Source organism: Macrobrachium nipponense, chromosome 24, assembly GCF_015104395.2.
Source record: "Macrobrachium nipponense isolate FS-2020 chromosome 24, ASM1510439v2, whole genome shotgun sequence".
Taxonomy (NCBI): Eukaryota; Metazoa; Arthropoda; class Malacostraca; order Decapoda; family Palaemonidae; genus Macrobrachium; species Macrobrachium nipponense.
In genome coordinates, this window is record NC_061091.1 from 32,149,622 (window position 1) to 32,173,748 (window position 24,127).

General features: G+C 37.4%; 1 protein-coding gene across 1 annotated transcript in view; it reads left to right on the forward strand.

Annotated features, from left to right (window-relative positions):
• LOC135205557 (uncharacterized) overlaps positions 1 to 12,216 on the forward strand; it is a 183,411-nt gene extending 171,195 nt beyond the window's left edge. Inside the window, exon 3 of the mRNA XM_064236322.1 lies at positions 2,444 to 12,216. Coding sequence (XP_064092392.1) covers positions 2,444 to 6,519 — 4,076 coding nt within the window. The 3' untranslated portion in view covers positions 6,520 to 12,216. The remainder of the gene's footprint in view (positions 1 to 2,443) is intronic.
• The last annotated feature ends 11,911 nt before the right edge of the window (positions 12,217 to 24,127 follow it).

Genomic DNA, 24,127 nt, shown 5'->3' on the forward strand with positions numbered 1-24,127 from the left:
AGACATTCCCAACTTGGATTCCGCAGAAAATTCGAGTCTCTTCATGATCTACACATATCCCACCACTTTCCTTGCTACACCTGTTCTGTGATTCAAGTCTTCTCTCATCCTACCATTAACATTTGCAATTACATCCAGATATTTATCCAAAAAGTCTTCCATTTTTCAATCATTCACGTTAAATTCATTTTGTCGTCTTCCATTTATCCTCTTAACATTAATCTTGCTCGCAAATACTGTCAACTTTCTCCTCTTGCAAACACTCAAACATTTTTCGTGGTTCCTGCAGTTTCTCTCGGCTGTCTGGAATAGGTACAATACCATTTGCAAACATCATCCTCTCCACACTCCATTTACAGTTCATTGACTTTTCCAACAACTTTGCACATCCACATATCTTTTCCCTCCGTTCAACCTTTGCACATTACCGCCTACACATTCTAACATACTTTTAACCTACATCATGGAAATTTTTAATCCCTTTCAACAACTTTTCTTCTGTACCATTCATTCTCAACATTAGCCACACCTCTTCTCTATAAAATCTGTCGTAAACTCTTCTAGTTCCATGTATCCCACATGCAGCTTTTCCCCTTCACACTAACGATTCTCACATAAAAGTTCAGTGAACAAATGATGCACACCTCCTCTTCCTTGTCTAAACCCACAATGTTTTTCCTTATTAGTGCACCTCTCATCCTCGGGCGAAATCCTGTTACTAAGTAAAATGATAAGCCTATGATTCTTGTAGTCACTTCTATAACCTTTACCTTTATAGAACAATTATTCACATCGCGCATTCCTTCAGAAAATCATCTCAGCCTGACTTATGTTGCAAAACCTGGTCAGCCACTCAATGACACATCACAGATACCACAGCATCTCATTTGCATGGCAGTCAACTTCTGGTGTCTCCAATCTTCGGCTCCTAAATTTCCCTCTCACATCCTCATCAGTAGCTTCCACCAGCATTCTCAAATGTGCACCAACCTTTTCTGCTTATACATCATTCATCACTGCCACTCTTTCATCGTCCCAGTTCAAGAAATCTTCTAAATACTCATTCCATTGCCCTACGACTACATTCACTTCAGCGAGCATTTTTTAATTTGCATCTATTATTCTACAATACATTTGTTTACCAATTCTTCTCTCTCCACCTACTTACCTATAGAACAAGTTTTTATATACCCCCAAAGTCCTTGTTCCCTCTCTTCCTGTTTTCTTCTTACTTTGCTATTTTTTGCTCTTTCACTTTCTTCTTGACTACCCTGTCTATGATCACTCTACCACTTTGTGTTTTTATACTGTCTTCATCCACTTTACTACCCACAAATATTCCCTGCTGTCCCTTTGATTCCATCATGACATTTCACAAGCACCTCATCCACTCCAGCCCAACTCATTCATCTTAATTAAATTGAAAAACATGTTTTCATCCCTTCCTCTCGAACTTATTTATATCTTATCTTTTGCTTCATCCACATAAAGGTTGGATATGCCTGTAGCCACTCCTCTCCTTACTATCACGCACGCATACATTCATATATCTACGAACCTTTCCCCTCATATGAGGTTACACCAGGAGGAATTCACCTCTGGTTCTCTGTAAGTACTTGGGGACTGAACTTGCTAGTTCCATGGCCCTCTCCATGTGGTTGTGACCCACAACATAGAACTAACTGTCAGGTTCATATATCTCCGTTCAAGTCAACAGACGCAAATTGGGTTTTGCAGGAAATGGGACTGAATCGCTCTCCCCCCCTTGATTAATAGACTTTTGCTGGGGAGGTCAGGTAGTAACTCTAATCCACGATGAGAATGCGTGAGAGATTATAACTGAACCAATAAATTCATCAGATACAATTTGTAATATTTCACTGATAAAAGTTTTCTTGGCTTGGATAGAGATGGTTCGGGAATAATTTCTTTTAATATTTGCTTAATGGTCTTTCCTTGTCACAATGGTTTACCATTCCCGACCTGAGGCACCAGAGTTTAAGTATTGACAGGGCTGAATAATTTCACTACTCACTAAAAAAACAAATCGCATTTACAAATTACTAAAAATAGTTCAATCAACTTATTTCTATTCAATTATTTTTAAGGTAAAATTGATTCCAAAAGGTCTATAATTTGTTGAACAATCTTCGCCAAATGGGACCTCTGATTAGTGCATGTCTCTAAATATTCTTTCTTATATACTCAGAATTATACAGATTCATAGTTGTATTTTTCAGTGCTTGTTTTTGTTGTATGTTTTCTTTTATCAAAACCAAAAAAACTCATTGTGTTAACTAGTTCTTCCAGATGCTCATCGACTATTTTGAACCGTTCTAATCATTATTGAAAACCTAACTGTATATGCTGCACATGGGTAGCACAACTTTGTTAGCTGCCAACAAATCACAGAATGATTCTAACGACTGTCTTTATCTTTCAGTTTTGGCCTTCCGGAGACTCTACCAAAGCATGCTTAAGAAGCCAACATCAGTGACCACGCAGGCGCCCCTCCCGAGTGAAGGCGATGCAGATGATTGCATTCTGACTGCTAACACTACCGATGACCTCATCTCTCTTTCTGTGGAGTGTTGGAAGAGACCTCTTGTTTCTCAGAAATATGTTGTCAATGTTAATGGTTATAGACAAGAAACTAACAGAAGTGCAAATTATGGAGGGTTAAATTTATCAGCCAGAATTCTGACAGAAAGGGAGGAAAATGGTTTGACTGAAAATAGATCGGAAATGCAGAATTGTAATCATCAACAGTATAATAAGCTTTGCATAGGTCAGGAGGATTTGATAAAAGGAGCAACGCCTTGTCGATACAATGCAGGCAGAAACAGAGGTTGGTATGGTAAGGAAGGAAACAACTTGTCTACCAAAAATATAGTAAACACAGCCAATTCTGGTTTGTCATTTGACGAAAAATTTTATCACAATGAGGCAATGAAAGAAGGAGTCCTAATACTAGGTCCATTGTATGAAGGAACAAGAGAGGAGGAATTGCAAAATGAAAGAAATAAAGAAAGGATAAGTTATGAGAATGGACAAGATGACAGAACTTGGGTAAAAGTAGTAAGAGGGGAAATGATTGACCGAATTAACTGGCAAAGTGGAAGACAAAACACAGCTGTAGAAAAAAAGGTCACTCCATCTAGCAATACAGATAGAAGTGGGAGATTGCATTCAGAAAATAGTCATGGAGCATGGATACAAGAAGCCAACGAATATACTAGGTTTGAACATGCTATAAGCAATGAAAAGGAATATAACAAATTCAGTCATTGTCCTACTGCAGATCAACAGCTGTGCTGTCAACTGCAAGAGTACACAGAGCACAAACATTGTCTGAAAACTCCCCAAATTCGAAAGGAACCAGTAGCAGGTCGAAGTAAACTTGAACTGGAAGAGAAAGGCTTAGAGCTCCACCTTCATCACTATTTAAGACATGATAATTACACTTCCCAAAATAGGATCAATAGTATACAACAGTCACATTATGGTGTGGGTCCTGAGCCATTATCTCATTCATGGAGTAACCCGCAAAGTAACATAAGCAGGAAAAAGACCAAAACTTTGGGCCGGAAAGTACTGGGGAGAATAGGGGAATTAAAAGAAATGAAATTGTTAGGGATCTTTCAGGATTTTGAACCTAAGGAGTGCAGTCAGAGAGTCGTACTGGGTACAAACACAACAAAATTGTGGAATATAGGTGAAAGAGGAAGGAAAATTGTCAATGATTGTCACAAAAAGCTCACAGAAAAAATACCCAGTCATTTCACTGTTTCCAAGCCAAAAAGAGAAACATCTCCAAATGCAATTCCATTTGGAGTTAAACAACAGTATAAATGCTTCTTCATCAGCTCAGAGCAATACTGGGAGTGTGATTCAATTAGTCCAAATGCAGTTTATCGCGAATCTTTCAAAATTTCTCAGGATAGGAATAACAATTGTTCAGACTGGCACTTACAAAAAGACTTGAACGATCTTTTTTTTGGCATACCTCAGCAAAAGATACAGAGGTCATCCAAAAAACTCTGTAACATTCAATATATTTTAACAAATGCAGATTATTCTAAAAGTCAGAATGAACCCTCCTTAAAAAAGAGGTTTGCAAATTTCATGATGAAAATGAAGTATTTCTATTCAATATACAAATATTCTGGATATAAAAAAATGAAAATAGAAAATTTATTTACTGCTAATCAAACAGAAAAAACTCCAGGAAAAACTGATCGCAACCTCTCCGACGCTTGCACGATTAGAGGATACATAAACAGAAACATCCTGGGGAAGAGTGTTCCAACAGAACAAGACGCAGATCAGGGCCAGTCAGGTGACGGAGGAAGACGCCAGTGGGAGAAAAGCAAAAGCAATAAAGAAAACAATTTTGCAGCAAATGATGATGATGCCAGCACCGATGATAAAGGCGGGTCAGAAAGGACAAGCGCAAGTGTCCATCCAGTAGTTAAGCCAACAAAAAACTTACACAGAAGTTTTGATGTAGATTATCGAGGAAGACAAAGAAAGCCTAAAAGTCAGAAAGTATTTCAGAGAAGTATAAGTAGTGATGAAGACAAGTGCTATGGTGCAATTGCCGACACAGTGAAATACAGAGACAAAGACTTTCCAACCAGATTGAACGTTAGTGACTCTTCCAACAACAGCAATGATCCAACCGACTGTTTAAAAGGAATAGTAAATAAAAGATTATCTAAATCCCACGAAAGGAAAAGAACTAGTCTGAGAAACAAAAAGGATTTTGTATCAGACCTGCACAGTAGAGATGCAGGTCATTCTCGTCGAAAATATGCCAAAGCAAAGTCAGATCAGTCCACAAGCAGTCAATCGTCCAGTTCCTCATCTTCAAGTTCCAGAGCCAGATCAGGGACAAAACCTGCACATCGACTTAAAAGAAAATCAGTTCCCAAGGAAACAGTTCAGACTGATCAACCTTTAAAGGCTGCAGGTAACTATGATGAACAATATGATCAATCACAATTCCTAGCAAGGCTTGACAGTGTACTGTCAGACCTTGTCGAAAATGAGAAAAAGAAAATAAGCAAGTACGGCCAACTAAAATTCAAAGAAATGAAACATGTAAATTCCGAAGAATTCATGTCGACGAAACCTTCCCTTAAAAAAGAGGTGGGACACCAGAGCAGGAAAAAATCCTCACCAGAGGTGAATCCAAGCATCAACCCGTCTGTCCAGCAGCTAAGAGCAACTCTCAGAGCAGTCAGAGTAAGAAAACGCACTCCACTAGCGTCTGATCTGCTCGACAAACATGCTGAGAGATTTACTGAACGTCTTCCTCATAATCCCAGAATTTTGAAATCTCAAGTATCTTCCCAACTCTTGGCACAAAGGTGTTACCAACCTCCAAAACGAAAGCCATCACACGACGACCAAAATAATGCAACTGCCGATTATGCTTCTGATTTCTATTCTTCTGATGAGGACCATGGTGAATTACAGGCAGTATGTCAAAAAGACTTGCCATCAATTGATACAAAGCCTAAGAAATACCAAGAGAATTTTGAAGAAACGGATGCTGCAACTGACGAGAAAGATGAAAATGATACGTGCTCTGGAAGTGATAACCCAATCACAAAAAGGTATGCACTCAATACTCGTAAGAAAATACAAGAAACGATATACAAACCCCACCATGGAGAAGTTGGTGATTCTGGTGACTTTAGTGTCGACAGCGCATATACTGGCAGCCGTGGTGCCACACCTGAAAATGTTTTAACTCCAACTGTCAAATGCAGAAGTTTAGGGGGAAGCCTGACTACAGCTCTACCGGCAATGAGATTCTATAGTTCATACAGAAATATGCCACGCTCAGAAAGGCTCATTGAACTTAAAAGAAGCATTCTTTATGACATCAAGCAGTCAAAACTATATAGTGACGAAAGCATAAACTCACTCCTCGAAGAATACAAGAGAAAATGCTGTGATGTTAGCTCTACAGATGTTCAGGAGGTAATCCTGAGTGTACAAGAGGACCTGGGTGTTAAACCTAGACCCGATTATTATATATGTCACCTATTGCAATCAGCTGATGAGCGAAGGCAGGGGGAATTCGGAAGCAACCTTACTACCGACACAGCCAATCCAGAAACTCACAGTCATTGCACAACAGTTGAAGATCCTTACGCATCGAAAGTTCCAAATTGCCCAAAGGACGAAATAGCCAAAGGATCAAATGGCAGGTTGAAACATGATGACTCCAAACAGGAACTGACAGAGTCGCCTAAAATATCCCGTAAATCTGAAGGTAGAGAGAGGTCAGTCGCCCCAAAAACCAAGGGTTCTCAAAGAAAACCACGGAGTAGAGAAGAGAAAGAGGACAAAGCATGGGCGGAAGCAGCTTTAGGGGACGTAGCTCCAAGCATCGTGGCCGAAGCAGCCCAAGCACAGGTCGAGGCTAAGTCAAACACAGACGACTCTGACCAAGATTGGTCAGGATACGTCACTGACCTTTGTCAGCAATTTGACATCAAAATATGAACCAAAGCTGATCTGTTTTTGATATTCAATCTTTGCAAAGATATAGAGAGGAAAGATTAAATAACACTCGTTCGGAAAATGTTAAAAAATATAAAAGACGCTATTATGAAATATGTCTTAGTTTTCTTTACAGACCTTGTAGTTGAAAAGGTGAACACATTCACTGAAAGGAGACTATACTCTTTGCATGAAAGAAGGCTTGGAAAATGCATGAAGATAAGGGAGAGATTGTTAATCGTTGGGATGCGAAATTCTGCGAAGATGACAACAGGCATTTATCTCAGGATTATGTCTAATTTCAACCTGGGAGATATAGAACTATCTTAGTATGCCATGCATAATTGTTCACAACTGCAGTTTGAAAGTATTATATAGATGGAAATAGCCAGTAGCAATTTCCTTATTGTATAGACCTGCGCTCTTAAGATGAAAGATATTCCCAGTGAGCCAGTAGGAATTTCCTTATTATATAGACCTGCGCTCTTAAGATGAAAGATATTCCCAGTGCTTTGAGCTCTCTCCTCTCTCTCATCTTTTCCTCTTCCTCCCCTCTTCTTCTTCTTCTTCTTCTTCTTCTTCTTCTTCTTCTTCTTCAGAATCCCTAGTTTATATAATACAATACTTCCAACATTCTATTTCCGTCCATTACTCAAGCACTTCTTCAATACATGACGGTGCTCCAACATCCGGAAGGGGAAACAAATGGATATTTTATCTGCAGAAGCCGTAGCTTCGGATGCTGTTCAATCTTAGTTTTAATCAAACATTAATTAACAATAAAAGAAAGAATGACGGTTATAGTGCTCTGTCGCATTTTGAGGATGAAATGGGGGCTTTAGCAGGAAAAAATTCACGGTTTTAAATTATTTGAACAAAAATGCGAAAGGATGCTTGTTTCAGTCGAGAGATTGACATTAAATCTATATTTCACAAATTATTGACAGAAAATTTTCCGCAGAGTCATTTTTAAAAATTTAATATATCTCATGCTAAAGGCTGTCTACTGATTCATGTTAAAGAGTTGTGTGCTGATGTTAGCCACAGAAAATACTCTGTGTTGGTTCTGGTCACTACTTGGATGAATAGGCACCAAGACATGCTACACATATAAACCCTTAGACATCTATTCGGCAGGACAAGACTTGCTGAAAGGCTAAATGGCTACCCCTCTGAGGGTAATGGTCGTATGCTGATAAAAAATACGTAGAGGCCGTAATTACTTGTGTGTGACTTCCCACAGTTTAATCAAATACAAGACAAGGCAGATGGAATTATCAGTATTTCTTAATGCTTCAGGGAGCATTTCTATCATGAGTTGATGATTATAAAGGACACATTTTCCGCCGGCAATACAGACTGACTCCTCTCATTGAAGCACTTGATCTTAGATTCCCTCACTGTGCACACCCTACCCAAAACCACATATTATGAGACTTGAAGCTCCGAGTTTCCTTCAGAATATCTAGTAAAAGGAAAGGAGCTTCCAATGCCATGGCAACCCCACCTTGAGGATCTTGATATACACAATAACTTGAGTGAAACAAACATTTATAATCACGAAATGCTTTGGGCTGTGAACGAAATCCCGCTGATTTTATTCAAGTGGACTCCTTATACAGATTGTATCGAATATGAGAATCTATTGACTTAGAGTTTCAACACAGAAAGTATGGCAAGTGTTGCTGACGTTATTCTGCTTGCGTAAGAAGACTATCTTTTCAAAAGAAGATGAACTTTCTCTTGGAGTTGAAACAGATGGATTTTGTCAAGGCCAAAAAATTGGATCTGGTTATCGCATGTCTCGTTGGAATGTTCGCAAAAGTTTCCCAGAATCAATTGCCCTTCTGGTAATCACTTATGTTGAGGAAAACTGATATTTTTTTTAAAAACCTACTCCCACTTTCCTACATAATTCACTAAGACTTTCATAGAAAATGAATGAATAAAGGATTTATTTAAGTTATGACTCCAGTTGCGTCCCGTATGGCCTTCCATCCTTGACTACTTTTGAATGCCAGAAATTGACAATATTGATGCTACTCTATGAACTGTATTGTACAGCAATGTTGTAAAAATGATTTATTGACAAATTAAGAATTGAACTATGATAAGCTTGCGTGTGCTTTTTGAATAAGAATTCCATTTGAATGTGATGAGCCTTGGGTTTCGACTTGTTACAATTATGGTAATTTCAGTTTCTCTCAAGGGTACAGCCAGGACCTGGCTTTTGGTATTGAATTCTATATATATTTACTTTGGAATCCTGAACATACTTTGTGATGGACACTTTTCCCTTTTTTGAAAAAGACTAAAGTTGAATGCAATGTCCGTTCAAGTAAATTGGGGAAACACATGAAAATATCTTCTATCAACATCGAGAGGTAAAATAAAAAAAAAAGTATGTCAAATGGTAATTCTACCACGGCAAAATTGATCATACAAACCTGTAAAACTTCAAAGGAATACTAGGCGAGTTGTAATGTAAACCTGGCTCTAACAATAACGTTAAATAATTAGATTCAGCCAATCTTATTTCTCTTTTAGATATACCTCTAAATGAGATCAACTCCAGTGGACTCATAAATAATCCAGACCCTAGGCTGAGTGCGACAAAGGGCTTTGCAATCATCTTGTAGCTCTTTTCCTAACCTCCTCAAGAAAATTGAATTGATTGTTATGATTAAGAGTAGCTAACACATAACAGATGAAATAGCGGATATTCATAACGGTACTCGGGGAAAATATATCTAACTTCTTTTGTTACAGGCACTAGTTTTGAAAAATCGTGTCAAACGTACTGAACTTAAGCGAACGCAATGAAATTTCATCCATAATGTAGACAAGGTTACTTGCCTGTAGACGGGAAACTAAAAATTATATTTTGCCTGGAAATAAGAACATCAAAACATTATATCGTACAACAGTTCCAAAGTTTAAACACAAAACCGCCAGTCCTACAGAGAAACTGTAACTCTCCTCTAATTCTGGAATCTAATGCAAATAAGAACATCCGAGCGCCAGGTAGTGTGACCTGGCTCCTCTACGGAAGCTGTATTCTAGATTCTAAGGCTTCCAGAGATTAAGTATGACAAATTGAAGACTGTTGCAAAGTCCCTTGTATTCAGATATAGGATCCATTCACACGAGATATGCCTTATTAATGTATCTGGTGAGGATTTAAAAATGTTATTCTGATTCAGAGGTAACTGAATGTGAAAGATTAGCTGCATTCCTGTATTAATAATGCAGAGATCAGCTTTGTATTCATACATAAAAAACTACTTCAGAATCTTAAACTGATTTTAAATCGTTTTCCTGGATAATCTGTATATCTAAATTATGCTGTAAATGATTATAATAATTCTTATTGTGATTATGATTATTAATATTATTTTGTTCACACATCCTTGCGGAGATATCAAAATAGGCAAGGAACATAATACCCACTCGTCGACGAAAATAATTGAAAATAAATATTTATCAGTAGGGAGATAAAATGAATGAACAAGTCAATAAATAAATACTGAGACCTTTGATTCCGTAGCTGGTCTTATGAACAGTGGTTGGCCTCGAAATCACAAATAGTGCAAAGTCATCAAATACCACCTAAAAAGAAGCTCCTAGCCTGCTTTTTTTTTTTCTTTTTGCAAACACTAATCTTCCTTCGTAGATTTGCAAATGATTCATTATATTAATTCTGTATTATTGATGGTGTTCTTGTTAAATATTTGATAAAAATATGATAGCAATGGGCTTGCCATTATTTGTACATTCGTCGTGTGCGTGATTGGATGTTATTATATGCAGTATTTTAGATTGTCTCCAAACTGATTTCCTAAGTCTTATAACTGATGATCTAGCAATGTATATTTTCTTGTATTTCGCAGGTACCTACCATTATTCCAATTTCCTCAAATCTATAGATGGTAAGGGCATTAATAGGACATGCTATGAATACCGACAATGCGGCAAGAGCTTGCAGTAAACACTGAAACAAATAGGTGCCTCATACCTTCGAGTACATTGTTCACACACATCACTATACTCTGTTTTTTTTTCCATCTGTCCATCCGCCTGTGGTGTTTTTGTATAGTAACACTGCGTCCCGGGCTTTAGATAGTTACGCTATTTGTAAGTTTTAGGTAAATAAAAGGATATCTGGGTGTACATTTGCAACTGAAACGTGTTTTAATAATTTACTGTATGCGAATTACACCGTTAATATTCGAAATAGGATATTATTATAATCGTTGAATGTAAGCTGAATGTAACTATCTAAAGCCCGGGACGCAGTGTTACCATACAAAAACACCACAGGCGGATGGACAGATAAAAAAAAAAAACAGAGTATAGGTTAGAAATACGAAGCAAAAGACCACTGAGAGAGGTATAAAGTAAAAGGTTTCTTGTTGTATCCAAACGATGTGTAGGTTAAATTTACACGAAAAGGTTAGGCACTGATTTGTTTCAATTTTTCCTGCTGGGTCTTGAAGTACAAAGAGTAACGTGATTCTTGTGATGTAAAATGTTATCAAATCACGTCGGTAACTTATCACGCACACATCACAAACAGGTTGAATACAAGTTAACGACTTATTGGTTGGCCGAACAGTGCCTCTTACGATTATCCACCATTAGCCAAAGATTAGTTCTCTACTTACGGTCGGTGATTTATTTTCAACGTGTTTGTTATTTGTATGTAATAAGGTGCCGAAGTGTATTTACGACTGTAGTGTGGAGGCATCCTATTCGTCCAAGACCATGAATTTCGATGCCTGTTTGTACACATCTCTGTTTGTTCCTTTACTTTGCCATCATGGTGGTAGCTTCTTTCTACTACACAGCATGCTGTAATAAATCCGTAAATATCATGGCCATCCCTCCAAGGTTTTTTTGAATTTATGGGATCCACAGAGGACTGGCTAATTACTGATGCAGTGCTCATGGTTTTATGTGGAAGTAACAACTTCCTCCAAAAAGTCTGAAGTGAGCGATCCCGGTTTGCGATGACGGAGAAGCCAATGTCAGTGAGGGCACGGTCTAGGCCTTGAGTAAGACTTACACCATTGATAAATCAAATGTAGTCATTAGTTCATCATTACCTGTAGGGCTTAGCGTTTTGAAAACAATACTGGTTAAATGATGCACATTTATCAGTGTCCATATGATTAAGTGTTATCATTCTCGAGCACAACCCGACCAGTGTGTCCCGACTTCAAACCCTCAAAGGATTTGCTCGAAGCATTGAACCGCAGAGTGATTGACAGGGAGAATCAAGTGGGGTTCATGAGAGGAGGACAGTGTGTGGAACGTGTGCCTGTTCTACCCTGCGTACCTCCTGTTATTTCTGTCATCAAGCTTTCTTTCTCCTCATTCATTTCCTTATCTGAGCTCATCGACGACGCAGCCAAACGCTCAAAGTTTCTATTCAATACCCAGACTTTCAAGTCTTTCAACGAAAGACTTGTTGGATTTTTGACATAAAACGTCTAAAACTTTTTAATCCTATTGTGGTTGCAATACACGCAGAAATTCCTAAATAAATGGGCCATCAGTATTCGCGCCTGAGAAGGATTAAGCTCAAAGGTTACATAAATAGAAGGCTTGCTTGGAGAAAGAGAGATTAGGTGGGGGTTATTGGTAATGGAATATTTGATAAAATGCTCCAATGCATCCTCCCAGGAGAGAGAGAGAGAGAGAGAGTACAGAGAGACGAGAGGGAGAAAATGGATAGAGAGGAAGATGAGAGAGAGAGGAGAAGGTATATGTTGGAATGGAATTATATACAGCTGATACGACCAAGCAGTATAAATTTAGAGCTCCCAAGCATTCCGTATTTTTGAACACGCACCACCGGAGCTGGAAAAAAAGTCGCACAACCTCACATTCAGCTTCAGAAGCGGAATGACCCTCACTTTGACAACTCCAGAGAGTAAAACATATTACAGACTGACCTTGAAAAGCTAAACAAAACAACGTGAAATTCGAAAATGGAATGTAGGACACAGTAAGCTTGAGAAATACGAAAAACCCAACCCTATGAACTTGACAAGATGGAATAAATCACATGAACTGGAAAAAGGTACAATATACCACAGGGGCAGTTTCAAAAATGGAATAAACTTCTTCAAAAATGGCAGATATTCCACACTTTGAGCTTAAAAAAAAAAAAAAAAGAATTAAAAGCACTGTGAACTTTCGCGGCTGAAAGAAACCACTGTGCGTGAGCCTAAAAATGAGAAAACTACACATCAGCGGCTTGAAAGGGTATAGAATAAAACATATTTCACGCTTCAAAAGAGAAATGCGCCACATAACATGAGCTTCGAAACATGGAGCGTCGCTAAACACGTTGCACTCTGATGTTTCCTTTCCCCGTCCTCTATGGCTAAAAAATTATAAACCGGATCTGACCATACAACAGGCTAAAAACCTCGACCTCAGTCTGCCTATTGTCTAGCCATTCACTCAACCAAAGCCTTTCCTTCAACCAGACTCTGTGACAACCCTTAAAAGACAAACCCCTAGGTGAGGTGCCCCTCCCATATGAAAAATACCATTTTACCGATGAAAAACTGACCTGCTTGATACTGTCGTGGTCCCACTGATGTGTGGGTCTGAGAACTCTTTCCCCTCCTTTCAGGTGAAATGTAATACCTAGTAGGCTAATGCATCTAACCTATTCTGCTTGTAGATGGATACTCCATGAATTTGTCAGTTTAGTAAACTTTCTTTCTACCTTGAACCTGTGGCATTCTCACGTGGTTCCTCTTCTTCGTCGGAGGTCTCTCTTTGAATAGGTGGGCCTGGCTCTCTTTAGTTTAGGGTCAGGGCCCAAACTTTTTCCCTTTCCTAAATTCTCTTTTTCCTTGAACCTGGCCTGGATATATTGACAGGTTATCCGTCCTGTCAGCCTTTGTATGAGTAAACTCACTGCTAGATTAAATTTTAAATAAACTGACGAAACTGTACATATAAGGCCAGATATGTACCGCACAATTCTCTCTCTCTCTTAACAAAGATGAGCTTTGAAATTAAAATGTATTTTTAAAATGTTACAGAAAGGTTTACATTACTGTTAATCCTGAGTCAGAATGTACTGCAATATTTACTTCGTCTATGTATCTATGTTCATAATAATACACCTTGAATGAAAAGGTATTTTTGGAAATGTTACATAAAGGTCTGTAATATTGTTGATTCCGAATTACTGTATTTTCTCCTTATCTACGCTCCTTACTTGAGTCTTAATGTGGTCCTAAACGAACAACTTTTCCGACTTGATCTTTTGTACGTCAATGAGTTTGCTTCAAAATTTGTGCTTTATTAGCATTGTGTACGGAGGATTCAGTACCATAATTTACGGTCAGTTCTCTGGTGCAATGCTACGAATTGCGCAATTTTGACCGTCAATTAATGTCCTGATATGAACTGTTTATCTGCACACTGTCCCAGATTGTAATTTTCCGTATTCGGTACTACTTGCTAGACAAATGTATTCTCGCGTCGCAAAATAGAAAAAAGATTTAAGTGAAGTCTTCATTGTTGCACAAGGGTGTTGCCACAATTTTAGTCGGAGTTAGGACAAATTACTTTGATTAAAATTTCATAATTATTTCCATAAGGCAGTCATTATTACCGTCTTGTTGTCAAGTCCAGAACATGTGCTATGCTGTAGGTTTTTTGTGGGTATTATACTGTGATGCATGTTACATTTCGCCACTTTTTTACGATTTTCCTGATTGAGTTGTTTCTACTACCTAAAAATTAGGGGTTCCAAGCAATCCCCTACCTCAGTGAGGCTACACCCATGTTGCACATAAATTTGGTATCACAGTGAAATGACCAGGATACATCTGATTGGTAAGGACGACTGGATAAGATACAATACTTGATGATGTCTGTATTCCGTTGTTTCAGTTCAATTTTTTCAATGTAAATTGAAAAGAAATGAAGTGCAAACAATGATAAATAAAATTGCCTTCTTTCCATGAAGCTTATCACTTACTGTGTGTTGGAAATTGACTTTATTTTTGTAAAAAAGAAAAATGTAGTTTTTAGTTAGACCTTGGCATTGTAACCTCATTGTTCAGGTAATGTTAACCGAAATGTCTTCTAAATTATCGTTGTTGATATTTTTTTCAATCAGTGTAAATAAATAGATATGTGCCATAGCAAGCTATATAAATTACAAGTATATACGCTGTAATGTTTTGAGAAACAGTAGGTAATGTTAGTATCGATACACTAGTACTACTAGAACCTGGGTACTGTTGGTACTACTAAAACGTAGGTTCTTTTAGTATCAATAGAACCTAGGTACTACTCTACTGTTAGCTAAAATAAAAAAAGCTAAAAACGATGGTTGAATCAAAATTACATGACTGTGAAATTAAGCATCTGTTTTACTGATCCTGCTGAGGATTGTTCACAGCCTCAAAAAAAAAAGGCTGCATGTTGAAATACAAACATTTTTTTTCAATGTTAAGTGTACTGTTTATGTACTGAAGTGAAGAACATTGTTGACCTCCTGCGCAAAAGTTTCATATTTCCTTCCTTCAACCCGCAAGGAACTTGAGACGTGCAGTCACTCCTCGTTTTTAAGTGTTCTACGTGCTGTTACATAGACCTTTTTTTCGGATGATTCATCTTGCATATTTCACCGTTGTTTGTCATCATACATTATAACCACCAGGTCGAGTCTGATCTGATTCCTGAGCAAGTCTTAAGTGTCGAGGATATTGTAACTGATGATGCTTTGTAATTCTGGTACAAAGAACGCCATCAAAAGATAGATGTAAATGATGATGGAGGCAGACTGTGTGTTAGAAAGGAATAAAATAGAAAATAAAGATGCATTTATGTTTCCTTCCCAATTTTGCAATATCATCGAGTCTAGCAACCACGGGACTCGTCTGGTTCCGATTCCGAGCAAAGCCAAAATGAAGTAGGTATAACGAGTTAGGAATATTTTGTTAAAACACAATGCTCCTCTGATTACCTAAGCAGCGAATTACCTACCTGATAGTTAACTGTGATTGGTCGCAAATAGGGCGGAGAAAGGCACGAGGTTACCACCTTATTCCAAGACTTGCTGAGAACCAGGAGTCGAACGTTTTTTTAGCGAGTTTCTCCTAGGAAAAAATGCAAGTGGAGGTGATTGTTGAAGAAGTGAGAAGGACAATTAATTGGGAGTAAAAGTAAAACTGAATTGCACCAGTTGATGGGAATACTAGAGAAACCTGCTGTGCAGTGTTGAAAGCACAGTCAAGTGTATGACCCAAGTATGTAGGCTATGTCTGGATAGGAAAACGTTCCGCAGGATTGGACGAAAAGAATAATTGCTCTTTTGTAATGAGATAAAGGTAACAAATGAACAGTGAGAATTATATGGACTTAGTATAAAAGGGCAGGGATTGGGAAAGATTCTAATGTATTGTCAGACAAAATATGGTACTAGATGATCAACGTCAGTTTAGAGAAGTGGGTTTGTGGATCAAATCTTTATGACACAGTTATGTGAAAAAATCTTATATTAGACAGAAAAAGCTGTACAAGGGATGCTCGTTCCTTCAGAAAGCTCATGATGGAACTAAGAGGCACTGTGGAGAATATTTAAGACATGCTATGCCTCCACGGCTGTTCTAAATTTATGAACTGAATTGTGAAAGAGGTCAGAGAAACACCAGTAGGTAGTTGCAAAGATATGGGATCAGATGCGTCACAATGGATTGTGGAATCTCTCATGCTTGCAGATGATACACTACTGATTGGAAAATAGCAAAAGGAAGTTGCAGACTAGTGTAAGAGTTTAAAAATATTTGGATCCAGAGAAAGATGAGAGTAAATTTGAACATGAGGACAATGTAGCAATAAATGTTCATATGGACATGGAACAATGGTAGTAACAGATCTGTATAAGTATTTGGATATGAATATTTCGAATGGTGACAGGTGAGAGAAGAGGCAACTAATAGAAATGGGAAGCATGGGAGGTTGGTAGATGCATGCAAAACATTGAAATGAAATTTTGAGTGCCTACACTGGGATGCTGAGACTACTCTTCACTATGGAAGTGATAGTGTAGATGCTCAGTCTGAAGGAAAGTAAAAAGGTGGAAGGAAGCTGTGTACAGAAAGTAGAGAAACACATCAAGGGTAGTAAAACCGTAAGTGAAGGTGAAGGGATGGACCAGTGGTTTTTGAACAGTAGAAAATGGAGGATGACAGGTTGATGACAAGACCATTCAATTCAGTAGTGTTATGAGGAAGAAGGAGAGGAACACTCATAAAGATAAATGAAGATGGTTAAATTGCATGAAGGGCTACTGGAAAGGAGGGACCTCAAAATCCAACATGCAAGAAGGAGTGATAGTTCATTTATTATGGTAAGTTCCATAAACAGCTGAGGAAACTTTACGTGTAGGTACATGAAACAGTGAATGATTTTGAAGTTTACTGTTTTTGCACAGGTGGTTCATCCACGTATAAATATGGTTGTAGCAGTGTCTTTTCTTACTCGATAGCCATCCCCTGTTGGGTGAAACATCTTGTTGTAGTTAAACTTACTTGTAAAAAAGCTTATGATAGGAAGGATAGAGGCGATGTAGGCTGCGTTAAAGACATATGGTATATATTAGTAAGAATACTTCCACAGTAGGTCCTGCGTGTCGTAAAAGGCGACTTAAATGACAGCTGCTGCCTTTCAGTCTTACTTTTTTAGTAAAAGGCTAGACCCACCGCCAATGACTGTGGAAACTGCTGCCTTGCAGTCTTACTTTTTTAGTAAAAGGCTAGGCCAAGTTAATAACTTGGAAACTGCTTCCTGGGCAGTCTAATTTTTTTTATAGTAAAGGCTAGGCCCCACCGCTAAATAATGTGGAAACGCTACCTTGCAGTCTTACTTTTTTTAGTAAAAGGCTAGGCCCCCCACGTAATAACTTGGAAACTGCTTCCTTGCAGTTCTACTTTTTTAGTAAAAGGCTAGGCCCACCGCTAATAACTTTGGAAACTGCTACCTTGCAGTCTTACTTTTTTAGTAAAAGGCTAGGCCCACCGCTAATAACTTTGGAAACTGCTTCCTTGCAGTCTTACTTTTTTAGTAAAAGGCTAGGCCCACCGCTAATAACTTTGGAAACTGCTACCTTGCAGTCTTACTTTTTTAGTAAAAGGCTAGGCCCACCGCTAATAACTTTGGAAACTGCTGCCTTGCAGTCCTTACTTTTTAGTAAAAGGCTAGGCCCACCGCCTAATAAACTTTGGACTGCAGCCTTGCAGTCTTACTTTTTTAGGTAAAAGGCTAGGCACACCGCAATAACTGGGTTGGAACCTGCTGCCGGTGCAGTCTTACTTTTTAGTAAAAGGCTGGTAGGCCCACCGCTAATACTTTGGAAAACTGCTGCTTGCAGTCTTACTTTTTTAGTAAAAGGCTAGGCCCACCACTAATAACTGTGGAAACTGCTACCTTGCAGTCTCACTTTTTTAGTAAAAGGCTAGGCCCACCGCCAATAACTGTGGAAACTGCTGCCTTGCAGTCTCACTTTTTTATTAAAAGGCTAGGCCCACCGCCAATAACTGTGGAAACTGCTGCCTTGCAGTCTTACTTTTTTAGTAAAAGACTAGGCCCACCGCCAATAACTGTGGAAACTGCTACCTTGCAGTCTTACTTTTTTATTAAAAGGCTAGGCCCACCGCCAATAACTGTGGAAACTGCTGCCTTGCAGTCTTACATTGTAGTAAAAGACTAGGCCCACCGCTAATAACTTTGGTAACTGCTGCCTTGCAGTCTTACATTTTAGTCAAAGGCGAGGACCACGGCCAATAACTGTGGTTGATGACAGCAAGGGCATGCGGTCGTAATAACCCTTTTAATAATAAACCATGCCTAATGATGTAAGGAAAGGCGCATCAGGCAACCAACCCCTTAGTGTAGGGATAACGGTGGGAAAGAAGGTGGTATATACTAGTTTCTGAGAGTGATAACATTTGTGTTGTTTCATAGGCACTGAATGCCTTCAGGGATGGAGTGTGATGCGAAAAGTCAACAAAGGAAATTAGATACAGATTCAGAGAATAGAGTGTAAAATGCTTCATGTTGACAAATATGGTGCTGACTGGGGATTTTGAACTGAAACTGCAGAGATTACTGAAAGGTTTGAAAGTGGTTGCAAAGAGAAAATGTCGAGAGTAAATGGGAACAAGAATTAGGATATTAAAAGTAAATAGTAACCAGAAAAATGGAGCAACATTTGTTAAAAATAAAATGTGGAAGAATGGAATTAGTAGATTTGTATAGGTATTGGGGAGAAAATACAAGTATTTCAGACGACTGTGGGATCAGGACCCACTCAGACTGAGTCGGTCCTGTGGGATGTGAGAAGTAGGTCACGAAGTCTGTGAGGCAGGAAAGGTAGCCGGAAGTGTGCAAACAATTTTAAAGAAACCTGTAGCGTCTATGGAAGTCAAATTTGGAATTCATGAAGGTAGTATAGAACAACTCTCTTACATGGGAGTGAAGAATGGAAGTTGAATGCCAATAAAAGAAAAAAATGTGGACGCTATAGAGATGAAATACATGTGTAAGAATAGACATGGTCGTGATGTAGTAGCAAGCAAAATAAGAAATTCCGAAAAGAAGAAATATCAGATTTTTTAGCGTGGATGCGGTGATTTTTAAACAAGTTGCTGACGTACCAAGAAGAAATAATATCGACAGAATCTAAAGCTGTTTCCGCGGCCCTCGTTCTGTGTCACGTAGTACATACACACGAACACACTTCTGTTGGTGACACTTTGTCAACTTGGAAAACAGAAAGGACTAATTGAGAGTTGAGGACTACTGCTGTGTTACATGTAATGTTAACATGTATGTTTGTTACTCGTTTGAATGTTAAGTGATTGAAGCTCTTTAATGAGTAAGTAATAACAGTGGCGGATTACCCAATAGACCAATCAGGATAAGTTTAGGGGGCCCCAAAGCTTCGGGTGCCCCCTGGCTCCAAAATTGCTAGCATGTATACTAAAAATTGTGGAACTGCAAAAATTATTGGGCCTTTATATATATAAATAATATATATATAAATATATATATATATATATATATATATATATATATATATATATATATATATATATATATATATATATATATATATATACTACCTACATATATATTATATATATATATATATATATATATATATATATAATATATCATATATATATATATATATAAATATATATATATATATATATATATATATATATATATATATATATATATTATATATATATATATATATATATATATATATATATATATATATATATATATATATATATATATATATATATATATATATATATATATATATAAATATATATATATATATATATATATATATAATATATATATATATATAAATATATATATCTATATATATATATATATATATATATATATATATATATATATATATATATATATATATATATAAATATATATATATATATATAGATATATATATATATATATATATATATATATATATATATATATATATATATATATATTATATATATATATATATATATATATATATATATCTATATATATATATATATATCGTATATATATATATATATATATATATATATATATATATATATATATGTATATATATATCGTATATATATATATATATATACGTATATATATATATATATATATATATATATATAGTATATATATATATATATATATATATATATATATATATATTATATTTTATATATATATATATGCAACATAAAAACACTGTACGTGTATCGTGCTTCTAAGAAATCAATAGAAGGATCCCCAGTAATATCCTTGTATATCCAGTTAAAATATATTTATGGAAATATATACAAAGCTTAAAGCTTTCGTCCATCCTCCTGTGGATTTGATTACTAACTAAATGAGAGACGTGGTATTGGTGAAGAAATCCAAATAAACAAACAAACAAACAAAAAAGGTTAAAATATGCGAACAAGTCATTGGGTCGTATTCCTTTCCATAATTCTCTGTGATCTTCGAGGCGGGACAAAGCGCCGGTCTTCTTCCTGAATGACATCTTGAGGGTCGTTAGCCAAAAAGGTAGTTTGTAGATCAGTCTCTGGAACGGGCGAAGGATGGTGAGCTACATTATCAGATTGAAGGAGGCTGTACACATTTCTGAGGTTCTTAATTTCTGGCCCGTTTGCAAATTTCTTCACTCAAAAGTAATTGTTCATTATTCCAGTATTCCCCTCAAAGGTGTCATTCAAAGTGATGAGAGCCCCTTCCACAATTCTCCTAGCGGTCCTATCCGCACTCTTCAAGGGAGGAAAAGTTATATATAAGTTATATATAGGACTCTGACTAGAGATTTAGAGCTTCCTTAGAGTTAAGGGCCTATGTACGGCAGCAGTCGGTTTCAAGTCGCCGTTTCGAGGATTCGTATTTGTAAAAGGGATGAGTTTTAAGAGATACTCCAGGGGAGTTGATTGCATAAAGTCGTATAATATTTTATATGCTGTTGTTTTTAAGCTCTGGCTACTCACACGGATCAAGACTAAATGGCCATCAACTTGCAGAGCAATTTTCTGAATAATGGAACGTTCATTTGATTGACAAATGAGGATAAATCAACAAAGAGGCGAATTTACACATTTATGAGCATCACCTCCAGTGACGTGTTAAGAATAAAACCGTGTGTGAAATTCTCCCATTCATATCTTTCTTGTGCTTTCATTATAACATACATCCAACCTCATGGTTTTCATCCAAGAAGGTCTGGATCGTCCAACTCTTTTGGTGCCCACAGCAACTCTGGTGATTATATCGCCAAATATTCACACCGGGATGGTGCAAAGGATGTCGTCAAGACATCTCCATCTCCCTTTCATCATTATCTCATCTGGGTATGGAACTTCCGTATTTTCCGTATTGGATAATTTCGATCGTTATCCCGCCATTTGAGCTTGTAGCACCTTACTTTTCTAACTCGGGTTCCAGGTTCGCTAGTCGACAAATACACACAGGACTTTTCGTAACACGTCACTGGAGGCGATGATCATGAATGTGTAAGTTTACCTCTTTGTTGATTTATCCTTTTTTCTCAATCAAATGAACGTTCCATTATGCAGAAAATTGCTCTGCAAGTTGCTGGCCATTTAGTCTTGATCCGTATGAGTAGCCAGAGCTTAAAACAACAGCATAAAAAATATTATACGAATTTATGCATTCAACTCCCCTGGAGTATCTCTTAAAACTCATCCCTTTTACAAATACGAATCCTCGAAACGGCGTCTTGAAACCGACTGCTGCCGTGCATAGGCCCTTAACTTTAAGGAAGCTCTAAATCTTTAGTCTAAGTCCTTGCTGGTGCTATAGACGTGTGCCTATCGAATTTGTATTTTTCCAGGATTCGTAGAGTACAGGGTTAGACTATCCTTGCATATTTGTGACGTCGCCGGAAGCTTACCATAGAAGAATCCCAGGAACACAAGGAAATGAAGGGTCGCTATGGCATCCACACACGGATCAAGCAGCCGTGGTCGCGGTCGGGTCGTCGAGATTAAAAGGACTGACCAAATGAAAAGTACCTAAATCGGCTTTCCTTATTTTGGTCAGAGGCAGACTGACTGACCTTGCACTCTATTAATCCTGGTGTTTTCCATACGTATAAACCTAGGATTTCGGTTACATTAACTACTTTAACTTTTTAAAAATTTTCAGTCATCATGAAAAGTTAACTTCGTGGGTTTTATCAATCATTTCCTTGCTTATTCGACAATAGGTGACCTAGTAACTTGGCGCGTTGCAGAATATTTTTCCTTGCAATATAATTATGCAGAGAACACTGTGGTTTCGTCTTGACATTTATCCACTTTTGTTTTATTCGGCGTCAATAAGTTTTAACGTGTTATAAACATTTATTGTAATTTCACAATATAGTTATCTGTATTTAAATTTTGTAATACTACCTGAGTACCATATCAGCCCTGATGAATGACGTTTGTCTAGTAATCAATAGGGTGGAAAAGGTATGTATAATACCACAGCCAATGCCATTCATTCAAGAGGGCTTTCCCCTACAAGCATACCGCGTCCGGGTTGCCTGTTGTGCTGTGCTTTGTAAGCTTTTTTTGCACAATAAATTGTTTTCTCTCTCGGCGTCAATGACTATCCATTCTACATCCATCAATCAATAAATCTTGTTTTAAGATACCTGACATTGTTTCCTGTTCTGAGTAATAGGATTATGTTGATGCACATTGCGTTTCTTATCATGATAGTCACTGAAGTGCAATCATACCGTGAATGCTATATCTAGGCTGGACGACTTGAACTGTAAATTTCCAGTCACTAACCGTCGACCACTGTTACACACAAATAAATACATACGTAGATAATCGTAATTGTATCTTGTTACATTACCATTGAAATTATTTTCAGTTATTTTTTATGTTACAGATTAAAATTGTATCCTTCGTTTAAACACGAAGCTCTGGACCCTCTGGTCCAGCTCCCACTCGGCACTCGACCGAAGCTTTCCTTTAGACTCAGCGGCAGTTTCCTCATCAGTGGCTGCTTTATCTCTCTTCCTACTTTTCCATCATGAGGACATTCTTCTGACGGCGCTTTTATCTGCTTACTCCGTCGCTCCCACTTCTAAGAGACAAGTTAATTGCTTCCTCAGAGGAAGTAATTGTCGTCATCTGTCATTTTTCGTTGTGTTGGTGTTAGGGCTGACCCACATTATGGCATCAAGTCAACCATTCTGGCCTTTTCACTTTTTCTTCTTTTCAACGAAGATCTCCATATAACTTAGGCTTTTCTGTGACCTGCAACATTCATGGACAGAAACATATCATTGTCTCTCAGAGAGAGAGAGAGAGAGAGAGAGAGAGAGAGACTTGTATCAGAATAGTTGTTTCCACTTTACCTCAGCATGCGTACTTGTATAGTTCATCATTGAATCGCATCACTAGAGGGATTTCATATGAAAAAAGTAACACATGAACGCGAACACTGGAAATTTTGATATTGTGGACAGGCTATTTTGAAGAATTTTAAGTAAAAAAAGTGATACTTAATTCTTGCCTCCGCATGACATTGCAGGAAATTTCTAACCTTGAAAGGTGAAGTTGGGGAAATGAGCAGAAGTAAAACATGGATATGAAACAAACAACCGTACAGAAAAAGTTTTGTGATTCAGTCATCCACGCAGCTCAAATTTCCCAAACTAAGAATACAGTGACTTCACTGGAATAAGTTCACTATTTTTGTATACATCATTTGTAAAAAGCTGGTCAAAGTACCTCAATACTCCAGTTTCTTCCAGCGAGTTCTCATACTCCGAGGACACGCACGGATTATTTGCAGACACAATGGAAGTCCCTTTTCTATGCTGAGATCAGCCCACTGTCGTGTATAAGATTCCAGGGTCATAAAAATGATCACAAGTTTCTGTAATGTCGAGCCAACTTTATTTACTACGTGGCCGCTTTTTTTATTTTTAAATATTTCTACGAACACTTGGAATCAATACAATCATGGAATCAAATAAAAATATTGTAAGTAA